At 46.1% G+C, this 26,339-nt stretch overlaps 1 protein-coding gene across 1 annotated transcript in view; it reads left to right on the plus strand.

Moving 5' to 3' along the window:
* The window catches only part of TRIM71 (tripartite motif containing 71), a 70,017-nt gene that overhangs the window by 25,616 nt on the left and 18,062 nt on the right, over positions 1 to 26,339 (plus strand). Inside the window, exon 2 of the mRNA XM_047741477.1 lies at positions 21,563 to 21,730. Coding sequence (XP_047597433.1) covers positions 21,563 to 21,730 — 168 coding nt within the window. The remainder of the gene's footprint in view (positions 1 to 21,562; positions 21,731 to 26,339) is intronic.

The raw sequence follows: 26,339 nt of genomic DNA on the forward strand, positions 1-26,339 counted from the left end.
CGAGTTCTAATCCAACATTAACCTGTACCCTTCTTTAAAAAAAAAAGAAAATCCGGATAAACAGGCCTCCTTCCCTTCCACTTCTTTATCTGGTGGACTTGGCACAGTTGAGTGCATTGGCTGCAGATTTTTTTTTTTTTTTTTTACTTTAATAGTTAGAGATTTCTTTGAGAATTTGACGTGTACCTTCTTCCCAGAAAAATGTGTACACACACAATTTTGCACTCAAATCAAGGGTTGCTCCCATCTAGTTAAGATATTGTGACAAAGCATTTGGGGGCGGGGGATGTCTCCAGTGCCTTTCAAAAGCAAGATAGTCATCCGTTACCATGAATTTTAAAAGGCAGAACAAAACCACACCCAGCCTGGAGGGTTTCATTCAGAGGAGCCCCTATGGCCCTGAGGCACAGGGTGGTGAAGCCATTCCTGTGTTCCTGTCCTTGCTGCTTTTGGGAATGCAGTAAATAATGGGGCAGAAAGGTGTTGAGGCAGTTCTGACCTTGTTTAAAACTAAAACGCCAGCCTTGTGGCAGATCTGGGGTTTGCATCGGAGAAAGTGGTGATTACAGAGGGAAATTTGCATCATTAATTAGGAATGCAAATTTTTGCAAGTTTAATTCTCTGAAAGCAGGAAGGCTTTGGGAGGGAGAAAAGCTAAGAGGAAAACTGTCTCCCAAAGGATTTTTGTAAGGGCTTTTCCCTCCCCCTCCTCGTATTTGACCTATTTATGTACTTTCAGAGTGTTGATGTCATAGCATTTCAAAGGCATATTGTATGTCTTGACTGGTAACTTCTTTTAAGTAGGCCTAAAATATCCCCTTCTCCATTAATGATCAGCATGGTTCCCTGTAGTAATGGAAATTGTCATAGAATGTAATACTCATCCAGACGGCCTGGGGTCATCCCCTCCCCCCCTCAGTTCTGGGCCCCCCTTGGCAATAACTGCAATGTAGCCAGCAGATAAAAATAACCTCTAAGAAAACTAGCTTTGTGTAGATTAATATTCTTTGAAGTTAAAAACGATGTGTTTTAGGATGCAATACTGAGTACGGCTTTGGAGAAAACTCTAACTGGAGTATCTTTTGACCTGTTTATTAGTAAGGATTTTGTAGGGAAGCCATTCCCTGCCCTATCTGCCTGTTTCTCTTGTGGGATTAATCATTTCCTTTTGACCTTGTGCTCTGCCCCTAACATGTTGCATTGATCAGATCCCGAAATCTCAAGTTCTTTTTCCACCCCCACCAACGACCCCATTCCGGTCAGAAAACCTGAGGTGTGAGGGGGAAGGGGTATAAGAAACATTATTTATCCATTTCAATTTATTTTTAAAAACAATGGTCTCCACCTTTCTGCTCTCTCTTTTTTTTTTTAAATGGGGCTTTTGTGAAACAGTCCTCTTAAAAAAGCTCCCTTTTCCCGAAATGTGACTAGAAATGTCACTAATTTCAGCTCAGTACATCTTAAAACCTTTTAGACAGTGTTTTTTGAGGGCATGGAGGAAAAGTTCTTTTTGATAAGGGTTTCATTTCTCTCCCTTCCCCCACTCCTGCTTGGAATGGAATACAATTGATAAGAGATGAGTATAGTTAGCAAGAGAGCTGAGTCAATGACAAGCATATGCAGAATTGACTTAGTATGCCTTTAACTGAGAGACAAAGTTGTTTGGAGTCTCTTTTTAGTGTTATCCACACCTTTTCTTCCGGTTAGTAATGATAAAAGAGCTGGCAGCTTTGGAAGGGATGGGGTTTAAAGTAATACCTCCTGTATGCCAGTTATAGAAAATTTATTTTTTGGAATTTAAAGATTTCAGGGTAGCAAAATTGTGTATGTGTGAGAAAGAGAAGTGTATATAAAAGTTGAGAAATAAAAGGAAATCTCATTTTATCATCCGGGCATGATAGAACAGCTGATTTCTTTTGGGGACGTGGGTGAGGAGTATTCTCTCCACTTCCCACTTGCGAGAAACTGGTCATCAGGAGAGAGGATGCCTGGAGCCTTCCTGCTGGAATATGCCCGAAGGGACCTGTACAACAAAGGCTCTGCATTGGACCACCTGCCATCTTGGACCCAGCTGTTTTACAGTTGGCTCTAACTCTGGGACTAAATTGATCACAGATCCCCTGGGGGTCGCCTTTGGATTGTGGGGCCATGAGTGAAATTAGGGACAAGGACAGTGTTGTGGCCTGAACTGGAGTCCCTGGGGGCACATCCTGGAAGAGGACATGGAGAGCTGTGTTCCTTCCCTCTGACCAGAGTGAGTCTGGGGGTTGCTAGATGGATAAATAGGTTTTTTCCAGCTTTGCCAAGTGTCCACTTCTGGGTTATGCCTGATGGGGTTGTACAGAAATTTGAGATATTAAGGACCAAGATGTGTGGTCAGAATAAATGCAGTGAAGAGAGGGTGAGCGGCTCCACAAGAGCCAGGAGTAGGGGTGGAGACCCTAAGCAAGATCAGAACATTTGGCCGAAGGTCTCCTCAGCTACGTTCATCTTAGGGCACCTTGGGAATTGCTGTTTATTAAAGTCTGGCATGGTGGGGCGCCTGGGTGGATCAATTGGTTAAGTGTTCGACTCTTAATTTCAGCTCAGGTCATGATCTCATGGTGAGATTGAGCCCCAAGTCAGGCTCCTGCATAGGATTCTTACCCATTGGGCGCCTGGCTGGCCCAGTGGGTTAAAGCCTCTGCCTTTGACTCAGGTCATGATCCCAGCCAGGGTCCCTGGGATCTAGCCCTGCAGGTGGCTCTCTGCTCAGTGGGGAGTCTGCTTCTTCCTCTCTGCCTGCCGCTCTGCCTACTTGTGATCTTTCTCTCTTTGTTAAATAAATAAAGTTAAAAAAAAAAAAAAAAGATTCTCACTCATTCCCCTAACCTTGCCCCAAAAATAAAGTCTGGCATGTTAAACTCCAAGGAATTTATTCTTGACCTCTAGGCAGTGGGGACCCATTGAGGGTTGTTGAGTTTGGGAGTCATGAAAAAAATCAGTGATCCGGCACACAGATAAAAATGCCCACGCCACAGGCTTAAGAGATCCTGGCAGGGTAGATGGAAGTTTACTGAGGTGAGTTTTTCAAGGCAGTCGGGGAGGGATTGTTGTTGTTACTGTTGGCAAAGGCAGCAAAGCCTAGTGGTTTCTGCATCGACTCTGGAGGCAGGCTCTGCCCCTTTCTGCTTCTATTCTTTTTTTTTTTTTTTTTTTTTAAGATTTTATTTACTTGACAGAGATCACAAGTAGGCAGAGAGGGAGGTGAGGCAGGCTCCCCACTGAGCAGAGAGCCTGATGTGGGGCGATCCCAGGACCTTGGGATCATGACTTGAGCCAAAGGCAGAGGCTTTAACCCAATGAGCCACCCAGGCGCCCCTCTGCTTATATTCTTGAGCAAGTTACTATCTGTGCCTCAGTTTCTTCATCTGTAAAAAAAATAATAGTAGCTACCCCATGATGTTGTGATCAGGATAAGTGACTGTAAAGCACACCTAGAGAAACGTTTGCCATTATTAAACTTTTTCTGGGTCTTAGAAAACTTGACTGAATGAGCCTCAGCAGAGAGCCCTATGTTTCGTTTAAGCCTCCTATATGTGCTTTGGGTGGAAACTTAGAAATACAGAGTACTCCTGATCATGCTAACCCAGAGATAACTATTACATTTTGATGTATGTCATTCTTGCTAACATGGTTTAAAATAAAGTGGACATTTCTGGGGCGCTAGAGTCATGATGTTATGGTTATGAGATGGCGCCCCATGTTGGGCTCTGTGCTTTTAGCACAGAATCTGCTTGAGATTCTCCCCCATCTTCTGCCCCTCCCCTCACAGTTGGATGTGCACCTGTGTTCTCTCTCCCTCTGTCTCAAAGAAAAGAAAAAAAGTATGGGCATTCCTTCATTTTCCAACCAAGATTATATTGTCAATACTTATTTTGTATTGTGTTCTTTTTCAATTCCCATTATATTATATAGGATATTATTTATTATTAGTATAAATAGTAATTAAATGTGTAGCTTATCTTAGGAAATATTTTAGGGATGTGAAGGAGATAGCAAGAAGTATTTGTAATTTCATGAAGTTTTAACTACATAAATACCCCCCAGTTTGGCACGGGGTGAAAAAATGCATGGTGGTATTCTGTGACATCCAAACACTTGACTATAGATTGGATTAGCAAGGAATGCTTGTACCTGTTTTTCTTCCTTTACACAAATAGAATACTATGTACATAAAACTTTATTTATTTATTTATTTATTTGACAGAGATCACAAGTAGGCAGAGAGGCAGGCAGGGCGGGGGGAGCACGCTCCCTGCTCAGCAGAGAGTCCGATGCGGGGCTCGATCCCAGCACCCTGAGATCATGACCTGAGCCGAAGGCAGAGGCCCAACCCTCTGAGCCACCCAGGCGTCCCTACTTTTCTTATTTTTTGCTTAGTAATGTATTTTGGAGGTAATTCATGGGTATAGCGCATCTCATTCTTCGTGGTTGCCCAGTAATCAGTCTTTTTAACAATTATTTACCCAGTCTTATTGACGGACATTGTTAGTTCGCTTCCCATCACAAACATGGTGTCATAAATCGCCTGTCTTTTCAAGGAACTGCCTCATTCCTAGCTGAATGGCTTGAACATGGATCTATCCTGTAGCTCGTGAAGGTGCTTGTTTACTGGATAAGTGATGTGCTCTTTTTTCTTGGGAAAAAATGGAGGTTAAAGCTTTTCCTGAGATCACATTGGGTCAGCGGTGATAAATAAGATTATAGCTCTGGACCACAGGCATGTCAGATCTGGAGTTCTGTTTCCTCAAAAATGTGGAAGAGAGGGTGGCTTAGGGAGATCCAGGGGAAGGCATGTTAGGGATGGCCCCTTTGGAAGCTTACTGGGGATTTGCATTCTCCCCTTTTTCCTTTTTTTTAAATGGTTTTGTTTTCTACCACATTATCCTGGAGAGTTAGTTCTGGAGGACCACCTGGTTCATAGACAATAGGGAAAACATCAGAAGATGCTTCTGGACACGCTTATTTACTACGTTGAGCCCCTGAGAGGTTGTGACTAACTCTTGGGGTTTGGCAAACCTTACTTTTTCTTTGGCTCTCCCTGTGTGGCTGCTGCCTGACCATGGCTTGGGAATGGAACCCATGGATTCAATTTTGACAGAGGGAGGAAGGAAACTTGAATATCCTACTCTGTCCCCTAGGCCTTACTCAAGGGGGAAGGAAGGCATTAACTGGCTGAAGAAAGCCTAGCTCTTGGCTCTTAGCTCATTGAAAAGCTGCTTTACCTTACTTCTTTATCTATCTATTTTCAAAGACCCTATTTATTTATTTGACAGTGACAGAGACACAGCGAGAGAGGAACACAAGCAGGGGGAGTGGGAGAGGGAGAAGCTGGCTTCCTGCTGAGCAGGGAGCCCAATTCCAGGGAGCCCAATTCCTGGGCTTGATCCCAGGACCCTGGGGTCATGACCTTTGCTGAAGGCAGATGCTTAACTGACTGAGTCACCCAATGGCCCAATTTTACCTTTTTTAATAGATAAAATTAAAATGGTCTTTTATTTATGGATTGTTTCTCATGGTTCTGTAGGTACCCTGTACTTGGTGGAGTCAGTCTTTGTCCTGTTTGTTATTGGAGGTGCAAGCTTGGGTTCTTCTCTCCATATGTGGCCTGGGCTGTTCCCAGTGGGTTAGCTAGTTCTGAGGGTGTTCTAGGCCCTTGGAAGCATTGGCTGTCCCCTCTCTGCTGTTTCATAGCCTGATTTTTCGACAGGTGACTGGGCAGGGTGAGTTCAGTCTAGACACAAGCGGAGGGGAAACAGACTCCATTATTTTGATGAGAAGAACAGCAAAAATGGTACAGGTGTGGGGGTAGCTGCAGAGGTGGGGTGAGGGCGTCATTCTCAGCCTGTGGAAATAGCAAGTGTAGTTTGTGTTTAAGGAACACTGAGGAGTCCGGATGGCCCGGACAGACATCGTTGACAGAGTGGCTTTCAGGGTTTCCGGAGCGGGTGCTGTGAGCCGTCCCTGACTTTATAAAATGTGCTCTCTGCATGGGGAAGAGACCAGTCCCAAGAATGCAGGTAGTGTGGAAAGTGGTAGCATGCGCAGGAATGTCTGGGAGAAAGGATTCTTTTTTTTTTTTTAAAGGTGATTTTATTTATTTACTTGACAGAGATCACAAGTAGGCAGAGAGGCAGGCAGAGAGAGAGGAGGAAGCAGGCTCACGGCTGAGCAGAGAGCCCGATGCGGGGCTCGATCCCAGGACCCTGAGATCATGACCTGAGCCGAAGGCAGAGGCCTTAACCCACTGAGCCACCCAGGTGCCCCTGGGAGAAAGGATTCTGCAGAAGGCCTTATCCCACCCAGAATGCAGGTTCACATTCAGGGATAGTTGTTTTGGGGAACACAGCAGAGAGGCCCTGACTGACAGAAGGAGTGGCCTCAGAGGAACCTCAGATTTACCAGGGGGAGGGAAGGGGAGATGCTGAGCCGCATGGGCTGGCCTGGTTGGGGCTCCGTGGAGGGGCAGAGCAGGTGCTGTGGCCCCACAGGAAGCTGGGGACCTCTACAAGTCAGAGTTGTTGTCCAGTACACTTACTTGGAACCTCCGGTGGCCAGAGAACAGCATCTCTCACATTCTTTTCAGTGGGCAAACAAATAACAGCCATGGCCCAGAGGGCAATTTGGGTGACTTTATCAGCCCTGCCTTCCGGATGTGTTCCTGGAGTTGGATTTAGCTTGCCTGTTACTTACCACCCGGCCATCCCTGTCCTCTCAGTTAGGACTGCTGGTCAGCATTTGTGTTTTCTGCACCTTCTCTTAACAAGTCTGAAACCGCCAGCTGTGAGATTAAGTGTATGATCCACCTGGACGTTTGAACATAGGTTTTTTTTTTTTTTTTTTTTTTACTCCTCAATGTAAGGTGGCCCCATTGTGCCCTGGGTCTCCTTCCATGTCTGGATGGATGACCGCAACAGGCACTGTAACCTTTGTCCCTTCAAGGGCACCCAGCTGTCATTGACACTCCTGCAAGGAGGCTTTTCCCTGCCTCCCTCATTCTTCTCTGGCCCATGAGCTTCCAGCTCACATTTCCCTCCAATCTACTCCAGATTCTTCCCCCATGCATGGGCCAGGAACAGTGTGCTGCTTTGCTAAAGTTGTCCTTTTAGTTGGATTTGTAAATCTTCCATTTCTGTGGTCCTTCCATCCCATTCTTTGAAAGAAGCCATTTCTGATTTACCTGGCCGACCCCCAAGGCCATGCAACCACAATAAATACTACGAAGGAAGTCCTTTGGTACAACTTTTCTGGATGGCCGGGGTTTTTTGTTTGTTTGTTTGTTTTTGTTTTTTAAATCTGCCCCCAAATATCATGTAGTTTGGTTAATTCCTTAACTTGTCTTACCGATCCTCTCAGGTGGGCTCCCAAATGAGGTCACTTTGGAGATTTAAAGTGGGTGCTGCATGTGCAGGCCGGGGCTCACCAGACTGGACCAACCAAGGTGTCTAGGAGACTGGAAGCTTCTTCGGTTGTTGTTTTAACTCTCCCAAGGCTCTTAGCCCAGAGCCTTAAATCCAGTGTAGATAATTAAAAAAAAATTAGTAAACACAGCACACTTGATAAAAGGGTATTGTGGCCTCAGAGACAGATTCAAGGACTTCAGCCTGCACTAGGGTAGGCCAAGTATAAGAGCCCTCTGTAAAACAGAGGAAACTGAACATCTAGGAGGGTGTTAGGAGACAGGGAGGCTTCCCATAGCCGACCAAAGAGGGGGACAGGCCAGCCTGAGACTCCCAGGTCCATGCCTTATGGAGAAGGTGGTTTTGTTGCAGTGGGATTAATGTGGTAGAAGGAAAAAGGAATGAAAACCCATGTGGTCCAGAACTTCAAAATAGACTAATTTGAGAATCTGTTGCAGCCAGTTACAGTTGAATCCAGAACCCAGGTCTGAACTGCATGGGCCCACGTAATGAAGGTTTTTTTTGTTCCTAATAAATATAGCACTATAAATATATTTTCCCTTCCTTATGATTTTCTTAATATTTTTGTCTCTACCTTTGTTAGAACACAGTATATATATATACTACGTACAGTGTAGGGAACATGTTCATCAACTATTCTCTATAAGGCTTTTGGTGAGCAGTAGGCTATACTAGTTAAGCTATTGGAGAGTCTGGATTTTCAACTGCGTGCGGGGGCGGGGGGAGGTTCACTGTCTCTAAACCCCATGTTGTTTCAAGGGTCAACTGTCTTTAAATCTCTCCTGCCTTGTACCTCACATTTTCTGGTACAGGTGCTAGCCAGAAGAGAAGTGACTAACAAGGCGCGATGAAGGCAGTCAGGAATTTTAGGACCCAAGTAGAGACCAATTGGAAGGCCATTCTTTTCCCTTATTTTCTTCCTGAGACTTTAGATTACGTAACTGATAGCCCCTGGCTGTTGGCTAAGTCCGGACTTGCAGATTTCCCCATTCTAGCCTGCCCCCCACCCCCGCGGCCTCCTATGAGCTCAAGAGTGTATCCTTGCAAATATGCTTGGGTAGTGGGGTGGTCAGGAGGGTCTGTCACGCACCCCTCTGTCCAAGGCAGGAGGTCAGGGTTCCTGATGCACTGCTCACTGAGCCAGTGTTGGCACGCTGCCCGCAGGTTCTGCTAGCTTCACACGGGTGCTGTTTGAGAGCTGCCCACCCACAGGCTTCATTTAGTGGGATTTCTGAAAAGTTCCACATTTGAGACATGACAAATCATTTCATCAGAGGAAAAAAACATTGTACAGGCTTCTAACACGGAACTTGACTCCAGTGGTCTTACCTGCAGTGTCCCCACACCTTGATCTTTTTTCTGATTTTATCTTAGAACTAGTTGGTTGGCCTTTCCTTGCTAAGAATCCTGCTGGCCTAGGTGTGATGCCTTGATTCTCGCGTGTGCGCTCTACTTGGTCCTGGCCAAGTCCCGTGGTAATCAGTGCTGCTTTGAGAGCACTGATGTTTTAAATGCTTTGCACACCTGTGGGAAAGAGGGGTGAATTTCAAGGGACTAGGGCTCCATTTCTGGCCTTCGTTCTGGCCAGTGACCATTCCTGGTTTGGCAGCTGACCCTCTCCTTGCTCCAGTACGTTTATCCCTATTTGTCCCTAAGATTTCAGCACTACCAGCCAGGCGGTCTGCCCATCTCATCGCTAAAAACCGGAATCCAGCTTTCTTTTTTCCCCTCGGACCAGTTTCTGCTGGTTTGCCTAGGCTCTTTGTCCCACCCTTGGCTGAGCTTGTTTTCTCTTTCCACACCCTTCCTTTAAAGGCCTTAAAGTTTTAATGGTCTCAATCAGAAATGGCTGCATGTCTTGTTTGAATAGCTTCCTGTCCCTACCCTACCTGTGCCCTATTTAGGACTCCAGAGGTCACTGATAGGACTCTAATGGGGAGACCTGCCCAGTAAACTGCAGGGATCAGAGTCAGCCCTTGGCTCCTGTTCTTCTGGTGGCTCCCAGCCTGAGTGGCAGGAGGCTCTTTAAAGTTGGTTTTCTTGCTTGACCTCGCTCTGGCTAGCTAGTGCTCCATTGGCATTTGTCCATGGGACTAGGTTTCCTATTGTTGGAAAAGAAGGAATGGGTGCCTTAAATTAATTGCCTAACACGGGGCACCTGGGTGGCTCAGTGGGTTAAGCCTCTGCCTTCAGCTCAGGTCATGATCTCAGGGTCCTGGGATCCAGCCCTGATTTGGGCTCTCTGCTCAGCAGGGAGCCTGCTTCTCTCCACTTTCTCCCCGCCTCTCTGCCTACTGTGATCTCTCTTTCTGTGTCAAATAAATAAATGAAACCTTAAAAAATTAGTTGCCTAACAAATGTTAACATGAAGAAGGCTTAAAAAGGACATCCAGGGGCGCCTGGTGGCTCAGTGGGTTAAAGCCTCTGCTTTGGCTCTGGTCATGATCCCAGTGTCCTGGGATCAAGCCCCACATCAGGCTCTCTGCTCAGCGGGGAGCCTGCTTTCTCCTCTCTCTCTGCCTGCCTCTCTGCCTACTTGTGATCTCTGTCTGCCAAATAAATAAATAAAATCTTTAAAAAAAAAAAAAAAAAAAAGGACATCCATTTCTTGACACGACCAGGGCCTTCCCCTACCCCATTGCACTAGAGAGCTGTCTTGAGCCCCTTCTGGAGTGTGGAGCTCAGAAACACCAGTCACAGGGCTTGAGCCACGCTCCCCGGGTCATAACCTGAGCCAAAACCAAGAGTCAGGCCGTCAACAGATTGAGCCACCCTGGCGCCCCAGTTTCTTGCCATTTTAGATAATACCTGACAGACAAGTCCAGATCAAAATAAAATTTCTGCAGCAATTAAATACTTGGTTAACCTCTTGATTTAGAGGCATCGCTTAGTTAAGGAACTTAAAATTGTCTTAAAACTGTCAGTGGATGTGACCCTGTAACCTTGGACCATCAGGAAGGCCAGAGTTGGACCTTTCTTACCCAGGGCAGAGTAATGAACTTAGGAGTCCAGCTTACGCAATACGCAAATACAATGGGAATGGGGAGAGAAAAGAAAAATTTTTTGTTGTGTTGGAAGGAGAAAATATGGCTAGTAATGTTTAACCCCCTCCCCCTTTTTACTTTTTGGTTATTACCTCAGTCTTTATTTCTGTTTCCCTCCCCGGGACAGTTTCCCCCAAGGTGATGAGTGTGTTTACTTAAAATTCACCTGTCCAGGGACGCCTGGGTGGCTCAGTTGGTTGGGCGGCTGCCTTGGGCTCGGGTCATGATCCCAGCGTCCTGGGATTGAGTCCCACATCGGGCTCCTTGCTTGTCAGGGAGCCTGCTTCTCCCTCTGCCTTTGCCTGCCATTCTGTCTCCCTGTGCTCGCTCTCTCTCCCTCTCTCTCTCTGACAGATAAATAAAATCTTTAAAAAAAAAAAATTCACCTGTCCACATGATCTCAGCCGCAGAGGCAATTGAAACCCCTTTTTCTTCAAGGGAGTGAAAAGGTTTCAGGTGCACAATGTTGCCTACTGTTGAAGAGGTGAGGGCTGAGTTACATGGCCACCTACAGAGTCTGGCCGTTATATTAAGTCAGCCCCGGAGCACCACCTACTTTGTTCCAGATTAAAACTGCCTTTTGTGACCTTGGCGGCAACAGGAAAGCTGTGCATCTATGTCAAAATCTATCTTTTCTTGTCTGGTCTAAAAATCCATAATTTACGTGAGCAGTGATCTCAGCTTTGGAACAGCTCTCTTTTATCTGTTGCTAGAAGCTGCATGGGCCACTCATCAGTACATCAGAGGTCGGATGCAAGCCGGGGCGGCGGCTGGGACGCTGAGGATTCCGTAAGGCTTTGTATGACCGCTGGCTGCCCGTGGGGCTGTAAATGGGGCTCAGAGTTCTAATTTTTTCAAAACCTCTGGGGGAGTTAGTCCAACTCTTGCCTCTTGTGAGATAGAACTTGAGATAATACTTACAGTGGAGAGCAAAGGAAAAATAATACCTAATGGGAACATTGTGGGAAGAATGGTAATAACCTCTTAGAAGTAAATTATGTGGGGCCTTTGGAGCAACTCATTCATGGGCTCCACGAGTATTTGTTAGGTCCATAGCTATGAAGAGCGCTGCACCACTGAGTCTAGGCTCCAGACCCCACTCATGGACACTAGGTTGTCAGCGGGAGGATTTTCCTCCCTCACTTACTTGGGGTTTTTTTGGGGAGGGGTGGAGTGAAATTATGCAGTATATTTTTATTTTTTTCCACAGTTCTCATTTTATTGAAGTTTTAGAAATACATTTGAACAGTTTATAACTTATTAGAAGATAACTGCAATTCTCTGTACCACCCTTTTTTAATACCTAGCTTGTCCCTTTTTTTTTTTTTTAAAGATTTTATTTATTTATTTGTCAGAGAGAGAGCTAGAGTGAGCACAGGCAGATAGAGTGGCAGGCAGAGGCAGAGGGAGAAGCAGGCTCCCTGCTGAGCAAGGAGCCCGATGTGGGACTCGATCCCAGGACCCTGAGATCATGACCTGAGCCGAAAGCAGCTGCTTAACCAACTGAGCCACCCAGGTGTCCCTGTCCCTTTTTTTTAAAGTGTGGTTTTTTATTTTTTAATTTAAGTTTTTAATTCCCGTTAGTTAATGTATGGTGTTAGGTTCAGGTGTGCAGTATTAGTGATTCAGCACTTGCATACATCACCTGTGCTCATCACAAGTGTGCCCTTTAATAGTATAATCTTTTTTGATTTTGGCTTTTCCCTGGCAAGCATAATCTTTTCAAATGCTGGAATCTGAAAAAATGTGCAGATATACTATGATTCGTTTCTTTGTTGGTACCGAAGTTTTATTTCTGCTTTTGACCTGGAAGAATTTTTAAATAGTCCAGTTTTATTTAAGTAAACGAGTTTATTAAAACTATGTTTGGTAGGCAGTAATCCAAAACACAATTGCGGGAATGCCTGGGTGGTTCTGTCAGGTAAGTGTCCAACTCTTTGATTTCAGCTCAGCACACGGATCTCTGGGTTTGTCAGACTGCTTACAGATTCTCTCTCTCTCCCCCTCTGCCCTCCCTTCGCCCCTCCCTGGGGCGGAGGCAATTTTAGCTTGTTCTCTCTCTCTCTCTCTCTTTTTTTTTTTTTAAAGATTTTATTTATCTGTCAGAGAGAGAGAGGGAGAGAGAACGAGCACAGGCAGACAGAATGGCAGGCAGAGGCAGAGGGAGAAGCAGGCTCCCTGACAAGCAAGGAGCTCAATGTGGGACTCGATCCCAGGACACTGGGATCATGACCTGAGCCAAAGGCAGGTGCTTAACCAACTGAGCCACCCAGGCGTCCCATCTCTCTCTTTTTTAAGATTTTATTTATTTGACGGAGAAAGAGCGCATGAACAGGAAGAGGGGCAGAGGGAGGTTGAAGCAGGCTGCCCACTGAGCAGGGAGCCTGACATAGATCCTGGGATCATGACCTGAGCCAAAGGCAGATGCTTAACCAACAGAGCTACCAAGGAGCCCCACAGGTCTGGCCTGTTTCAAAGTGCCACTTAGTGTCATGTAATGTAACTTGATCTGTTGGGGGAACCCCAGAGCATAAATGTGTCACTTGCCACCATCAAGAAGATACTCCTTGATTGCGGGGGCCCTTGTTAAGGCCTTCAGAAAGTGTGGGAGAAGCTCCAGGCAGTGGGCAGTAAACCCTGGGGGTCTTGGTGGGTATGGTAAACCGGGAATGTGCCTTAAGCTGCATGGGCGGGTAAAGATAACAGGGCTCTGCCTGAAAACCGGAGTCTTTACAGGAGACAAATGAATAAATAGTCCAGGAAGCCTGGGAGCTCTCCCAGGTTGGGTTCCCCAGGGGCAGATGCCGGAGAATGAGTTTATCAGCAGTTGTGCTAGGCAGGGAGGAAGCAGGATGGAGGCAGGCTCAAGGAGGGCATAACTGTCCTGCCCTCATTGTCGCTGGGGGCAGAGCCTGACTTTCTGTCTGGACTAAGAAGGATAGAGCTGCTACAGGGAGATTATTCCAGGGAGGAGAAACGGGATGAACAGAGGCTTGGCTGCCTCCCCACTCCACACCCCCAGAGGTGCCATGTATAGTGTCTCACACGTAGTGTTTAGTGACCTCATGATTAATACTTTAAAAAATTAGGGATGTCCGGCTGGCTCTGAAGATCATGTGACTCTTGACCCAGGGGTCATGAGTTTGAGCCAGGCACTTCATGGGGGGTGGGGGATTGATTGATTAATTAATTTTAAATATTTTATTTATTTATTTATTTGACAGATCACAAGTAGGCAGAGAGGCAGGCAGAGAGAGAGGAGGAAGCGGGCTTCCTGCTGAGCAGAGGAGCCCGATGTGGGGCTCATCAATCCCAGGACCTGGGATTGTAACCCACTGGCCCCGGGAGAGATTATTTAAGTAAATATACATATTTTCTAAAAGGAGCAAAAAAATTAAATTGTGTCTTCTTGTGACTTCACAAAGGCTCGGAGAACTGCAAACTGTAGCCCAGCGTGGGAGGAGCTGCTGTCTTCTGCATGTTGGTTTTCCTGCTCCAAATGCCCATGCCTCCTTCCTGACCCAACCCTCCCCTTAGAGCTCACCTGGGGGGTTTTCCAACCCAGAAAAACAACTTCCGCCGTGTCATCCTTTTTTGTGTCTGACAGGCCCTTTGAGGAGTCAGGTCTACTGCTGTACCTTCAGCTTTCTTTCTTTCTTTCTTTCTTTCTTTCTTTCTTTTTAGCTTTTTTTCTTTCTTTATTTTTAAGATTTTATTTGTCAGAGAGCACAAGCAGGGGGAGTGGCAGGCAGGGGGAGAAGCAGGCTCCCCGCTGAGCAGGGAGCCCAATGTGGGATTTGATCCGAGGACCCTGGGATCATGACCTGAGCAGAAGGCAGATGCTTAACCAACTGAGGCACCCAGGAGTCCCCTGTACCCTCAGCTTTAAACATAAGGAGATGGCTATGGTAAGAAGGATTTATGAACCTGTTTTGTCTGTGACTCTGGCAAAACTGGAAGGCCTTGTGTGCTGTGGTTCCCAGGATGGCATTGTTCTCTGGGGGTTCATCTTTAAGAATCAGTGCTAGAGGGGTTTTCTCCCAGGATGAACTCACTTTGATACTTTTTAGTAACTCTGACATTCTGGGACCATAGATTGGGTTATCTCTCTTTTTATCAAATCTGCAAGTAAGCTCAGCCAACTTCAGGCATTCAGTTTGGAAACAATTTACTCATCTAATTATCTGTGCCTTTTTATTTGGTTTTTAGTTTTAAAAAGGTAATGATTTTGGTTTTGTGTATATCAGTATCAAAAGCTGTGTGCTCAGGCAGGGTCCTTCCAGGGAGAAGAAACAGTGTGTATGAGGTCCCTGAGACAAGGGAACATGGCAGGGTTGCTAGAATATAAAATTGGGGATCCGTGTGACTGACTATAGGGCTTTGGGACTGGTCCCATAGCAGGAAAGCAGGTGGTAGGGAGGGAAAGGAGCTTTTATTTATTTATTTTTAAAAATATTTTAAAGGGTTTGACTAAGCCTTGTGAGTTGGGGTCCTGCTAAGGTGGTAGTTGGTGTTGGAAAGAGAGGGAACAGTGTTCATTGGAGGTGTGAAATTTTCTCCTAAAAGGGGAGGGGCGTGGCACCTGGCTGGCTCAGTCCAAGGAGCATGTGACTCTTGATCTGGGGAGGGGAGTGTGAGTTCTAGCCCCACATTGGGATAGAGATTGCTTAAAAAAATAAATAGGGAAGGGAACATTGATACGGCTTTGGGGTGGCCCAGAAACCTCAGGAGAACAGCACATGACTTTTCAGGATCTTCAAAGAAATTTTTCTCTGTTGGTACCCCTGCTGCATTGAGTCTGAAGCTGTTAGAGCTTAGAGCTTACCAGTGTTTCTCTCTGTTTTCAACCCTCCCTTTTCAAGTTTGCCATGTCCATCGAGCCTAAACATTTGGTCTGGAGCTGAGTAGGCTGCTCTGGCCCTAGTTTGGCTGGGGCAAAGCACTTGGACACCCTACTCCACCTCCAGGTAGTCTTGACTTAATTTAGCTTGGGAATGAATCTCATTCAGCTAGCTGGCCAGATAGGCAGCCCAGATCTTTTACCCTAACTAACCCTGTGGTCAGATGTGCCTTGACATGTAAGGATTTCTTAGTTTAGAAAGTTAATATTGTGTATATACATATATATTAAGGAACAGCACCACAAAATAACGAGTATTAGCCTTTCTCCAGTGACGTGCTTGAACGGTCACACTCAGTGGTATAGGTAAAAGTCATAAATCATTTTCATGCCTGTTTGGGTTTTGCTGCCAAATAGCTTATGTAAACACATTCGGTTTCCAGAGCCTGTTGGATTTTGGAACTCCAGAAAGGGCGTCGTGGATTTGTATGGGACCTCAAAGTGTGTGCCACTGGGTGTTTGAACAATACCCTCTGGGATTAATAAATATTACTTTTATTCTTAACACCTCTTTCTGTGTACATTGTCTGAGATACCTTCCACTGCCCACCACTAGAGACACCCCCAACTAGCTGCTGCGTCACCCCTGCCTCTGCATTTGGGACAATCTCCTTAGCAGCCACTGAGGATACCAAACCCAAGGCTTGCTTTATTGCACCTCTTCTGGGCTTCTTTTCCGTCTCTGTCCACTGAAGCCTTCCGGCCAAGCGGAAGTGGACCCTCACTCCCAGTCCTGACATTGACTATCTCATCTGGTGTCCCCCTGCTGGCTTTTTGTGTGCATTTTGTCCTGTCAGGAGCAGAACCCGGTGCTTGACAACCTTCTTTTTTATTTGGGTCGAGGTTGACCAGACTTAAAGTTTGAGAATCCTTACTACCCACCCTTGCCAAGTGTATTTTGCTTCTCTCACATCAGGTGATGGTAGCGATTGTATATATTGCCAAATGGAAAGAAATGGAGGTGTATAAAGAACAAGGATAATGCAATACAACATTGCTTGAGATTTTTTAAAAATCAGGAAATGGCTTTAAAATTCTATCAGCAGGTACTAATTAAATAAGTTGTGGTATATCCACGGGCAGCTTGATCCAGAATACTCTCCAAGTTAATACAGTTAACTGCAAAAAGGCTGGTATAATGTACTTGTATTTGTGTCTTGAAGAAAATTCAGAATATAGGGCGCCTGGGTGGCTCAGTGGGTTAAGCCGCTGCCTTCGGCTCAGGTCATGATCTCAGGGTCCTGGGATCGAGCCCCACATCGGGCTCTCTGCTCAGCAGGGAGCCTGCTTCCCTCTCTCTCTCTGCCTGCCTCTCGTCTACTTGTGATCTCTCTCTGTCAAAAAAAGAAAAGAAAATTCAGAATATAGAATGTGACGTATTTTTAGATGGTTACATAAAAATGTAGAAACATTGAGTTGAGAAATGGGAGATTTTTAAAAACTATTACACTTGATTCATTTTGCACTAAAAAATGCATATATGTTCCCTAGTTTTTTTTTTTTTTTTTTAAATAAAGTTTTTATTTTTAAGTAATCTCTACACCTGCTGTGGAGCTCAAACTCAGAACTCTGAGTTCATCACACACTACCAACTGAGCCAGCCAGGCACCCTCCTAAAATTTTTTTTAATGCTTCAGCACATCTTGTCCCTCCCTGCCCCTCTCCCTCCCCTTAACGAGTCCTCAGCTCAGATCTGACTTGGAGCTGGTAGTGATTGTGTATGGAGAGGGTACAGATCTCCCCCCCCCCCGTCACAGCTCTGGAGCAGCACGTGGCCATTGATGGCAGGAGGGACTTCTTCCTTCTTCCTTTGGTTTGGACTATGGTTTTGGAGCACTGGCATTCTGTATATTTTCCCTAAATCAAGTAAAACCTGGTTTTGATGTGATTTCATAGACCTAGTTTCAGACTGGCTGGATTGTACTCCTTGAACTTGGTTTAGTGTTTTGGGTTTCTTTTAATAGGAGAGAGCATTCAGGGTGGCGGACACAGGTAACACTTTTGGTTGTCACCCGCATCCTCCACTTTGTTTCTGTAGTGGGAAGCTTAGAAACCCTCCTGCCTCGCTGGTGACCTCTTTTTGTCCAGGCCTGAGTTTGTGGGAGGCCAGATGTCCTCGGTTGTTTGAAGGGACGTGAAAGAAAATCTCAAAAACGTTAAGTGTACAGCAGCCACTGGTTTTCCATCAGGGCTTCTTGATGACGAGGAGCCTCTCTGTCCTTTCAGTTGACATTCCTCAGTGATGTGGGTAGTTCTATTTAAAACTGGAGGCTCATTCTTTCAGGATGCATGGTGTGCTCTCTCATATAGGAGTCCCCTGGGTGTGTGTGTGTTCGTTCCTTGTTGGATCACAGGTAGTATAAAAAGTCGATTCCAGAAACGCATACACAGTCTTGTTCACGAACAGAGCACTTTATTTAAGCACTGGCTAAGGTAAACTTGCCAACTTGGTATTTTTATTTATTTATTTTTTCTTTACCCTCCCTCCTTCCTCTCCTGCTGGGCCCACATTCCTAGGTCTTTGTCTGTGCCTGGTATTTTAGAAATTATGGGAGAGGAAGGCAGTGGGTGGGGCGTTCTGGAAGCTGGGGGCAGGGAAGAGGGTGGTCACTTGCAAGGTCAGAGGTCGAGCCTGCTCCATTCAGCTAGGGCAGCCAGATTGTCGCCAGGCAAGGGGGGAGGGGGGTTGGAGGGGGCGTGTCTTGCATCTGCCCGGGAAGCCCCAAACAGGCAGCTCCAGGCCCTGGAATTCCTGCTGCCCGAGGACCACTCCTACCCCCCCTTTCCGGAGCCACAGTTCATGGCCTCTGCCACGTTTCCTAGCCCTTTGGAAGACATAGGTTCCAGTTTATTCTTTTAAAACAATCTTCCAGCTATTGCAGAGAGAATTGCACCCATGTGTACCCTTACCTATGGCCCCTGTTTTCACAAGCTCCAAAACTGTTGGTTTCTGTCCTTAGAAATTGCAGGTAGAGGAGATAGGGAGCTTTCCAAATGGAAGTGAAATCTTCCCAGAGTTTTATGCCAAAGTTTAGCTAGACGGTTTATAAAAATTGACCATATTTTCAGTTTCTGGACACTGTTTTAAAAGTCAGTAGTTTATTAATTATAAACACCACTGGGGCTATGCTGTTTACTCACCCATAGCTTTTTATTGTCAACCAGTGTGGTGTCCCTACAGTCCTCCTGGAACTGCAGAGCACTGGCACCTCCAAAATCACAGTGTGCTCTAGGCACTTAGAGCTGCATCAGTCCTGCGAAATGATGCCAGGCAGGACTGCATCCAGAGACCCCACTGCCCACTTGAGAGGTATTTGGGCTCTGGGGACTAGGTATCTATCTAGAGGGGCCCAGTGCCATGGGCTTGGGCACCCTGTTGCCACACATTCTGACCAGGATTTCTTTTCTGGCTACTTCCTCTGCAGAATACTTTAAAACCTACCATTTGCAGGATTTTGCCTACGCACATCATCATCCAGGCTCTGAACTGTAAAAACCTAAAACCCAGAAAAATCTCCTTGGTTCCTTGCAGTCACATAACTGGTGCCTGGCTTCCTTCTTGGCCCAGAATTATTTCAGAGCCTTTTGGTTTGTGGTGTTGAGTTCCTGGGATTTCAGGGATGGAGGTGGTCTCCTGAGGCACCTGGCCAGACCTCTGTCTCGCTTAAAAGACAAGCCCAGTCCCGTGACTGCATAGATGTCCCCATGGGCAGATGGTGCCGGGCTTGGGCTAAGAGCCTCAGGTTCTTCTCCACTCACTATACACTTGAGAGCCGTTATGCTTGCACAGATGAAAGAAAGCAAGGGGACTCCACTCAGTCCACACAGAGACCAAGAGGAGATGGTTTAGCTGTTTGTTTGGCAGGGGCAGAGGACAGAAGGTTTGGAGACATGTTCCATTCTGATTTAAAAGAAACCTGCAGATGGGAGGTTTTCACACTTCCCCAGAGCGTGAGAGTGATGCCTTTATGCCCATGACAAATGGAGGGAGCAAAGGGAAGGCATGGGGCTGAGTGTTGAAACAGGAGTGGGGGTTCGTTTAGCACCACATTGTAAAGAGAGTGTCCAGGAATACGTCCAAGTTTATCCAGATCAGCATCTTTTGATTAGTATTTAAGGTTAGCTTGAGAATTTTAGCTTTTTCAGATTAGAAAGATTAGATGAACTTTAAATGGTCAACCAGTTCTAAAAAGCAATTGGTCTTGGGGCGCCTGGGTGGCTCAGTCGGTTAAGCGTCTTTTGCTCAGGTCATGGGATTGAGCCCTGCGTCAGGCTCTGCGCTGAGTGCTTGAGATCCTCACTCTCCCTCTGTCCCCAAACACGATTGGTCTTGAAAGCAAATTACTGTCACCAGATTTCAGTCTCCCGAGGTTGCTGGGGAAGTACTGTACTGGACAAGGGGTCCTACTCCAGTCACAAAGCTGATCCTATTTCCCTCTTACAATGTGGAGTCCATAAAACCCGTCACATCAGAACCATTTCCTAGAAATAGGAACATAATATCCTAAATCTTTTCCCTATTTCTGAATCCAAAATTTCCTAGAGAAGCAAGCATAACCCATGCAGGATCCCTCACCTCCCTTTTAACTCTGAATCCTGAGTGGAGTAGGCCTGTTTCCCTGACTGAGCTCCTAGTGGACGTCTCCTAGTGGACGTGCTGGGTGCCAACGTGTTGGTTAGTTAATAAAATAACCTGAAGGGGGGGGCACCTAGGTCATTGTCTGCTTGGTCATGATCTCTCTGCGCTCAGTGGGGGGTCTGCTTGAGATTTCCTCCACCCTCCCACTGTAGCACGTGCTCTCAAATAAGTAAATCTATAAAAATAACCTGAAGAGAAGAGAAGCAGCATTCTCATTCCTGCCCGGGGACCTTTCTGTGTGGGTCTTTCTGATGGGAACATTGCAGCTGTCCCTCCCCACTCCGCATCCTGTAACACTCTGCTGCTTCTGGGCGGGTGTGAGCACCTGTTCTGTCCACAGAACCACCTTGCCTCAAGTCTCATACCCTGGACTCCAGAATACCTAGTAAGAAGCTTAGTGCTCTTAAGAGTGGGTGTCAGACCTGTCTTGGAACCAGCTCTTCAGAAGGCTCGCATAGTCTTCCCTGTTCTGCCCCTGCTTGCTGTGTGGCCCTGAGACGTCGTGACCCTTGTCTTCATCTGGGGATTAAGCGGATTGTGTATGCGAAGGCAGCCCCTCGGACACCGCTTTCCTGCCTGTTGCGTGTTGGCTGGCTTTCCCTCACACCCAGGTGTACCAGTGGCAAATTTAAGCACTGCTCTTCCTTGAAAGTAATCCTGTAAACATTCAGAGAGTGGTGCTGAGTGCTCCGCTCTGTGGAGGGATACAGCTAGACTGGCCCAGTTTTTGTGTCAAGGAGCTTTCGCTTTTGAGAGCTCCTCATTTATCAGCAGGTGGAGGTCGAGCCAGCCCTTCTCCCCTCCCCGCATGCTGGGCCCCAGGGAAAATACAGAACATCGCATAAAGCAGTTCTGTCAGCACGGGCTGCCTGGCAGGGTCGGCTCCTTGGAACAACTTGGCAGGAAGAAGAAAGACAAGAAGCTGGCTGACCTTACCACTATCTCCAGAAGCTGAAGCCTGGGGCTTGCTTGAGTGTCTGGGAGAACCATGCTTTGCACTTTGTGCTAATCTCAATGATGGAGAGGGTGGCAGCAAGGTGTGGTGTGAGGGTGTTTAATTCTGGTTCCCGGCCATGTTTCACAGACCCAGAGGCTGGGGTGGCAAGACAGATTTTTCTGGTATGTTTTTCATTTGGGCCCCCAGTCTCAGACCAAGGAAACACAATCTTAGAGCTTTCCTGGAGAATTAATCTGAGATAGGGGGAAAATTTCTTAGGCAGGAGGATTGTTTTATTTCATCTTTGCCTTTGGAGTGTCTGTTACACTTCTGAGTGAAACTGGAGTGGACAGACAGCATTGGCTGTTTTTTTTTTCCTTGATTTGGCCCTGAGGGGGTGGGAAGGGAGGGCAAGTTGTGCTCACATTGACTGCACTGATCCCTCTTTCTATAGGGGTGTGCTTGTGAATTTGGGAAGGAGTTGGCTGAGGGTCTGGAATCCACAGAGCACCCAGTGTCTGCCCCCTTCCTGCTAGTCCCGAATCTCTCCTTAATGGCTGTACGCCCTCTGGTCTGCAGGTGCTGCATCTGTACTGTGACACCTGTTCGGTGCCCATCTGCCGTGAGTGTACGATGGGCCGGCATGGGGGCCACAGCTTCATCTACCTCCAGGAGGCGCTGCAGGACTCGCGGGCACTTACCATCCAGCTGCTGGCCGACGCGCAGCAGGGCCGCCAGGCAATCCAGGTCAGTTCTTCCCCACCCTTCACCGGTTTCCCTTGTTCTTTCTTGCACAGAAAACCTTTCCCGATCCCTTTTAGATGGCATGTGTAGGTTACCGGGCAGGCTCCAGTGTGTGGGGGCCGTGGAACAATGACCCAAATGAGCTCATGGGACATCCCCGCAGAGTAATCCCTTGGGGAGGTGGAGAGTTGGGGAAGATGGGAGGGGTGTGGCAGAAGTTGACTAACCGGTCAGGGCTTGTTGCAGACCCTTGGCTGGGCCCCCACCATGTCATCTGCCTCTTTCTCATCCAGCCTTTTCCCCAGATACCAAGTAGGCATTAGCATCCCTTAGTCAGGACTGTGGAAAGACTGGGTCCTTAGTGCTTTCCAGACAGGGAACCTCTGCTGTTCAGATGGATTTATTTATCGGTGAAAATTCAGTGAGCAGCAAAAGTTTATCTCCCAACTCTTCCCTAAGTAATGAAGTCCCATTCTGGTAACTGAGACCTTTGCTTCTGTTGAGTCCCTGTGCCTTTGGGGTCAGGAAGGGACACGTGTAACTTTGGGGGCATAGAATAGCTCTTTTACAGTCAAGCGGCGGCATGCCTGAAATGATTTAAAATCTTCTCTTGGTCCAGGTGACAAGGTTTTAAGAAGGGAAAAAATCATGAGATGTTTTCCTTACCTGTGGTAGGATAAAGGTTGAAAATCAGGAAACATTGCTAATCGTTGAGCAAAAATTGAATGGAAAACTGTTAATTACATTCTTAGAGTATTTGAATAAGTGAATGGTTTAAAAAATAAGATCCCCTTTTTTGGAGAAATGGTGGAAAAATTGATCACATGCTCTAAAGAAGGAGCAGAAGGATGGTGTAGATTTTATTAAGTTTCTCAACAGTTACCATATTCTTTCTTTTAAAAAGATTTTATTTAATCATTTTTTAAAAAAATTTTTATTCATTTATATGACAGACAAGAGAACAAGTAGGCAGAGAGGCAGGCAGAGAGAGAGGGGGAAGCAGGCTCCCTGCTGAGTGTAGAGCCTGATGCGGGACTTGATCACAGGACCCTGAGATCATGACTTGAGCCAAAGGCAGAGGCTTAACCCACTGAGCCACCCAGGTGCCCCCAGTTATCATATTCTACGCATGATACTGAGGTAGTCTTTCTGAAGAGTCAGATTGTCTGATATTAAACTCCTGTCAACTTTCATATTTGAGAGTCTATGTTTCTGCAGTGACTACTTCTGGCATATTCTTAGGCCAGAGTGGCCTGTTTTCTTTTTCATGCCTTCATAGTGGCTCTTGGTTGCTCATAAATTCTTGTTTTCCAGCATCCCCACTAGTGCATAGTTCTGCTTTATTTCTGTCCTATTTCAGTGAATTTGTCCCCGTGGATGAAGTGGCTTGTGGCTTCCCTTTTTATCCCACTGCCATTAGGCCCTGGTCAAGTTGCCTTTCGGTGCTGGTGTCTCTTGGGCTCTGGCTGCTGTCAGCATCACCTCGGGGAGCATAAAGACCTGCTGTGTCTGGGTCTTTCCCCCCAGATAATGGTACCAGCCCCTTTCTCTCCTTGGAGATCGAGGACACTCAGGGGTCCTTGAACCATGTCTGAGAGAATTGCTGATGCTCTCTGCTTCCTGGGATCTGCCACTCTGGAGAAAAAAGTGAGTGTCATAATTCGCTAGAACCTTAAATAGATCTGTGGTTAAAATGATGGAATCTCAGTGAGGTGGAAATTTGAACTTTTTGTGGAAAGAAGAGAGAAGCTGATGTGCAGAAGATTTTGTCTGCAGTACTTAACTTCCTACAGCAAAGTCAGTGTTAGGGAGAGTCTGCTGTGTGAGTAGTTAAAACACCCGGGGGGCACCTGGGTGGCTCAGTCGGTTAAGCATCTGCCTTTGGTTCAGGTCATGATCTTGGGGTCGGGGGATCAAGCCCCTCATCAGGCTTTCTGCTCAGCGGGAAGTGCGCTTCTGCTTCTTCTTCTCTGGTCTCTCTAACTCCCTCTCCGTCAAATAAGTCAAATCTTTAAAGAAAGAAAGAAAGAGAGAGAGAGAGAGAAAGAAAGAAAAAGAAAGAACAATCAGGGATGAAATTCAAATGTGAGTTGGTACTACGGTGCCTGATGGGCATTTTGAGTGGAGGAGCCAAGTGGCAGGTGGATATTTGGGCAGAGGTGGAAGGCTCAGCTTGTTTAGCAATCTGCGTGGCCACGTCCAGGCACACGCGCTGAACATCCAACTGCATGAGTTGTGAATTGACTTCTTGAATGTCCTTGCATAACTAACAGCGTGTGGGGAGGGAGAATGGTATGCTTTTGTGGCTTTTGGTTATAATTCTTCAGAACATACACTCAGCCAGTGATCTAAATGTTGGGGTAGGATTGGCTACCCATTTCTGTCTGAATGTTCTTATGAGGTTCTCAATACATTGTCCCTTCCTGAGACTATCTGGGAGCCCTCTAATGAAAGTAGAGTGGTTCCTGCCTGTTAAGGAGGAGTTCCCTGGGTGTTGGTAGAAAAAACATGGCCCCTCTTTCTCTCTGAGTTTATTCTCTGATGCCAGACATGCCTTTGGGAGAAGGGGAGTTGAGGTAAAGCTTGAGAACAAGTTAGTTTTGTTCCAAAAATCACTGCCTGAAGAGCCAGTTTGTTCCCATGTGAGCAGTAGGAACAAGCTGTGTCCCCAAGGTCAGAAGTAGGTATGACCCACTTTTCATTGTGAACAAGTGTTTTGCAAATGGGTTCCTTCTACAGGTCAGTACAGTCTGTTTTATGTCATTAAAACTGAGTGAGAATGGGGAGGAATTTATGTGTTCAGTGAATATTTTACTGAGCCTCTGCTTTACTGAGGAAGAATTACAGTTCTGAAAGCTTCAGGTAGATTTCCTCTCTCAGGGATTCATTTAAAAGTCATTTAAAAAGTCCTGGAAGATATTGGAAAAAGCAGCTACTGTCTAGTGCAGGTTATGCTTTTGTTTATTTATATAAAGAGATAATGAGACTTGTGTGTGAATCTACAGGTGTTTTTCCTCCTGTTGGTCACTAAGCAATGGAAAGGATGACGATACTGAGATTTTGAGAGGTTCCCCTCAGGGTAAAGAAGTGACCTTGAAATGCCAGGAAAGGACACTGCTTGGGGTGAGGACACTGCTTGGGGTGGGTACGTAGTGCTTTGGGCACTTGATTTCTTTTCTGCCTCCCTCCCTTAAGATTTTATTTATTTATTTGTCGGAGAGGGAAGAGAGAGCCCACAGGTGGGTGTGGGACAGTAGGCAGAGGGAGAAACAGACCCCCCTGAGCAAGGAACCTGACCTGGGGCTCAGTTACCAGGACTGTGGGGTCATGCCTGAGCCAAAGGCAGATGCTTAACCAAATGAGCAGTCCAGGCATTCCCAGACACTTGATTTCTTCTTGCAGTTGGCCAAAATATTAATGAAGTAAATAGCCCAACCACATAATTTTTATGTTGTCACTTAATAGCTTTTATATTAAAGAATCCAGCAGATGGTATGAAGACTGATTTCTGTTTTTAATATGAATACTGGAGAAGGAAGGAGGAACATTGTCCATTATAATAAAATTTGGGGGGAGAAGTAAGTTGTGTTAACATACACATATAATTGGTGCCATGCCACCCCACCCTCCTTTTAAAAAATCACTTAATCCATTTAAGCCAAAATACAGAATGATCATAGGGTAAGAAGAGACTTTTTATTTCTTTTACAGGGAACTTTTTTTTTTTTTTTTTTTAAGATTTTATTTATTTGTCAGAGAGAGAGGGAGAGAGAGCAAGCATAGGCAGACAGAATGGCAGGCAGAGGCAAAGGGAGAAGCAGGCTCCTGCTGAGCAAGGAGCCCGATGCGGGACTCGATCCCAGGATGCTGGAATCATGACCTGAGCCGAAGGCAGCTGCTTAACCAACTGAGCCACCCAGGCGTCCCGGGAACTTTTTTTTTTTTAAAGATTTTATTTATTTATTTGACAGAGATACAAGTGTGGGGGGGGAAGCAGGCTCACCAGTGAGCAGAGAGTCCGATGTGGGACCCTGGGATCATGACCTGAGCGGGAAGGCAGAGGCTTTAACCCATTTGAGCCACCCAGGTACCCCTATAGGGAACTTTTAAATCACAAGTTTGATTTGGAAGTCATTGGTATTTTAAGCTGTTCATTTATTCTTCGTAGTACTCCTAAATAAGTCATTTGGGAGCTTTTAAATATTGCTTGTTTGTACTGGCAAATTGACAGATCCAAGAAATAGAGTATATATTCTGTAAATAGGCTTTATGTTTTGTTAATAAGTTAAGAAGACATTAAACTAAGAGGTGATAAAGGCATAGATTTAATAGGTTTAAATTATGATAGCAAACACCAGAATAAAAACCTAACTGAGATAAAGTATTCTTACATGAAAAGGAACAGGACCAGTATTTAAAAAAAAAAAAAAAAAAAAAAGATACCAAACTGAAGGTAGATATAGATTAAGACACAAAAGCATTCTAAGATTAGAAGTGATACAGGAGGGGTGCCTGGGTGGCTCAGTGGGTTAAAGCCTCTGCCTTCAGCTCGGGTCATGATCCCAGGGTCCTGGGATCGAGTCCCACATCGGGCTCTCTGCTCAGTGGGGAG

Source organism: Lutra lutra, chromosome 1 (assembly GCF_902655055.1).
Source record: "Lutra lutra chromosome 1, mLutLut1.2, whole genome shotgun sequence".
NCBI classification, from domain to species: Eukaryota; Metazoa; Chordata; class Mammalia; order Carnivora; family Mustelidae; genus Lutra; species Lutra lutra.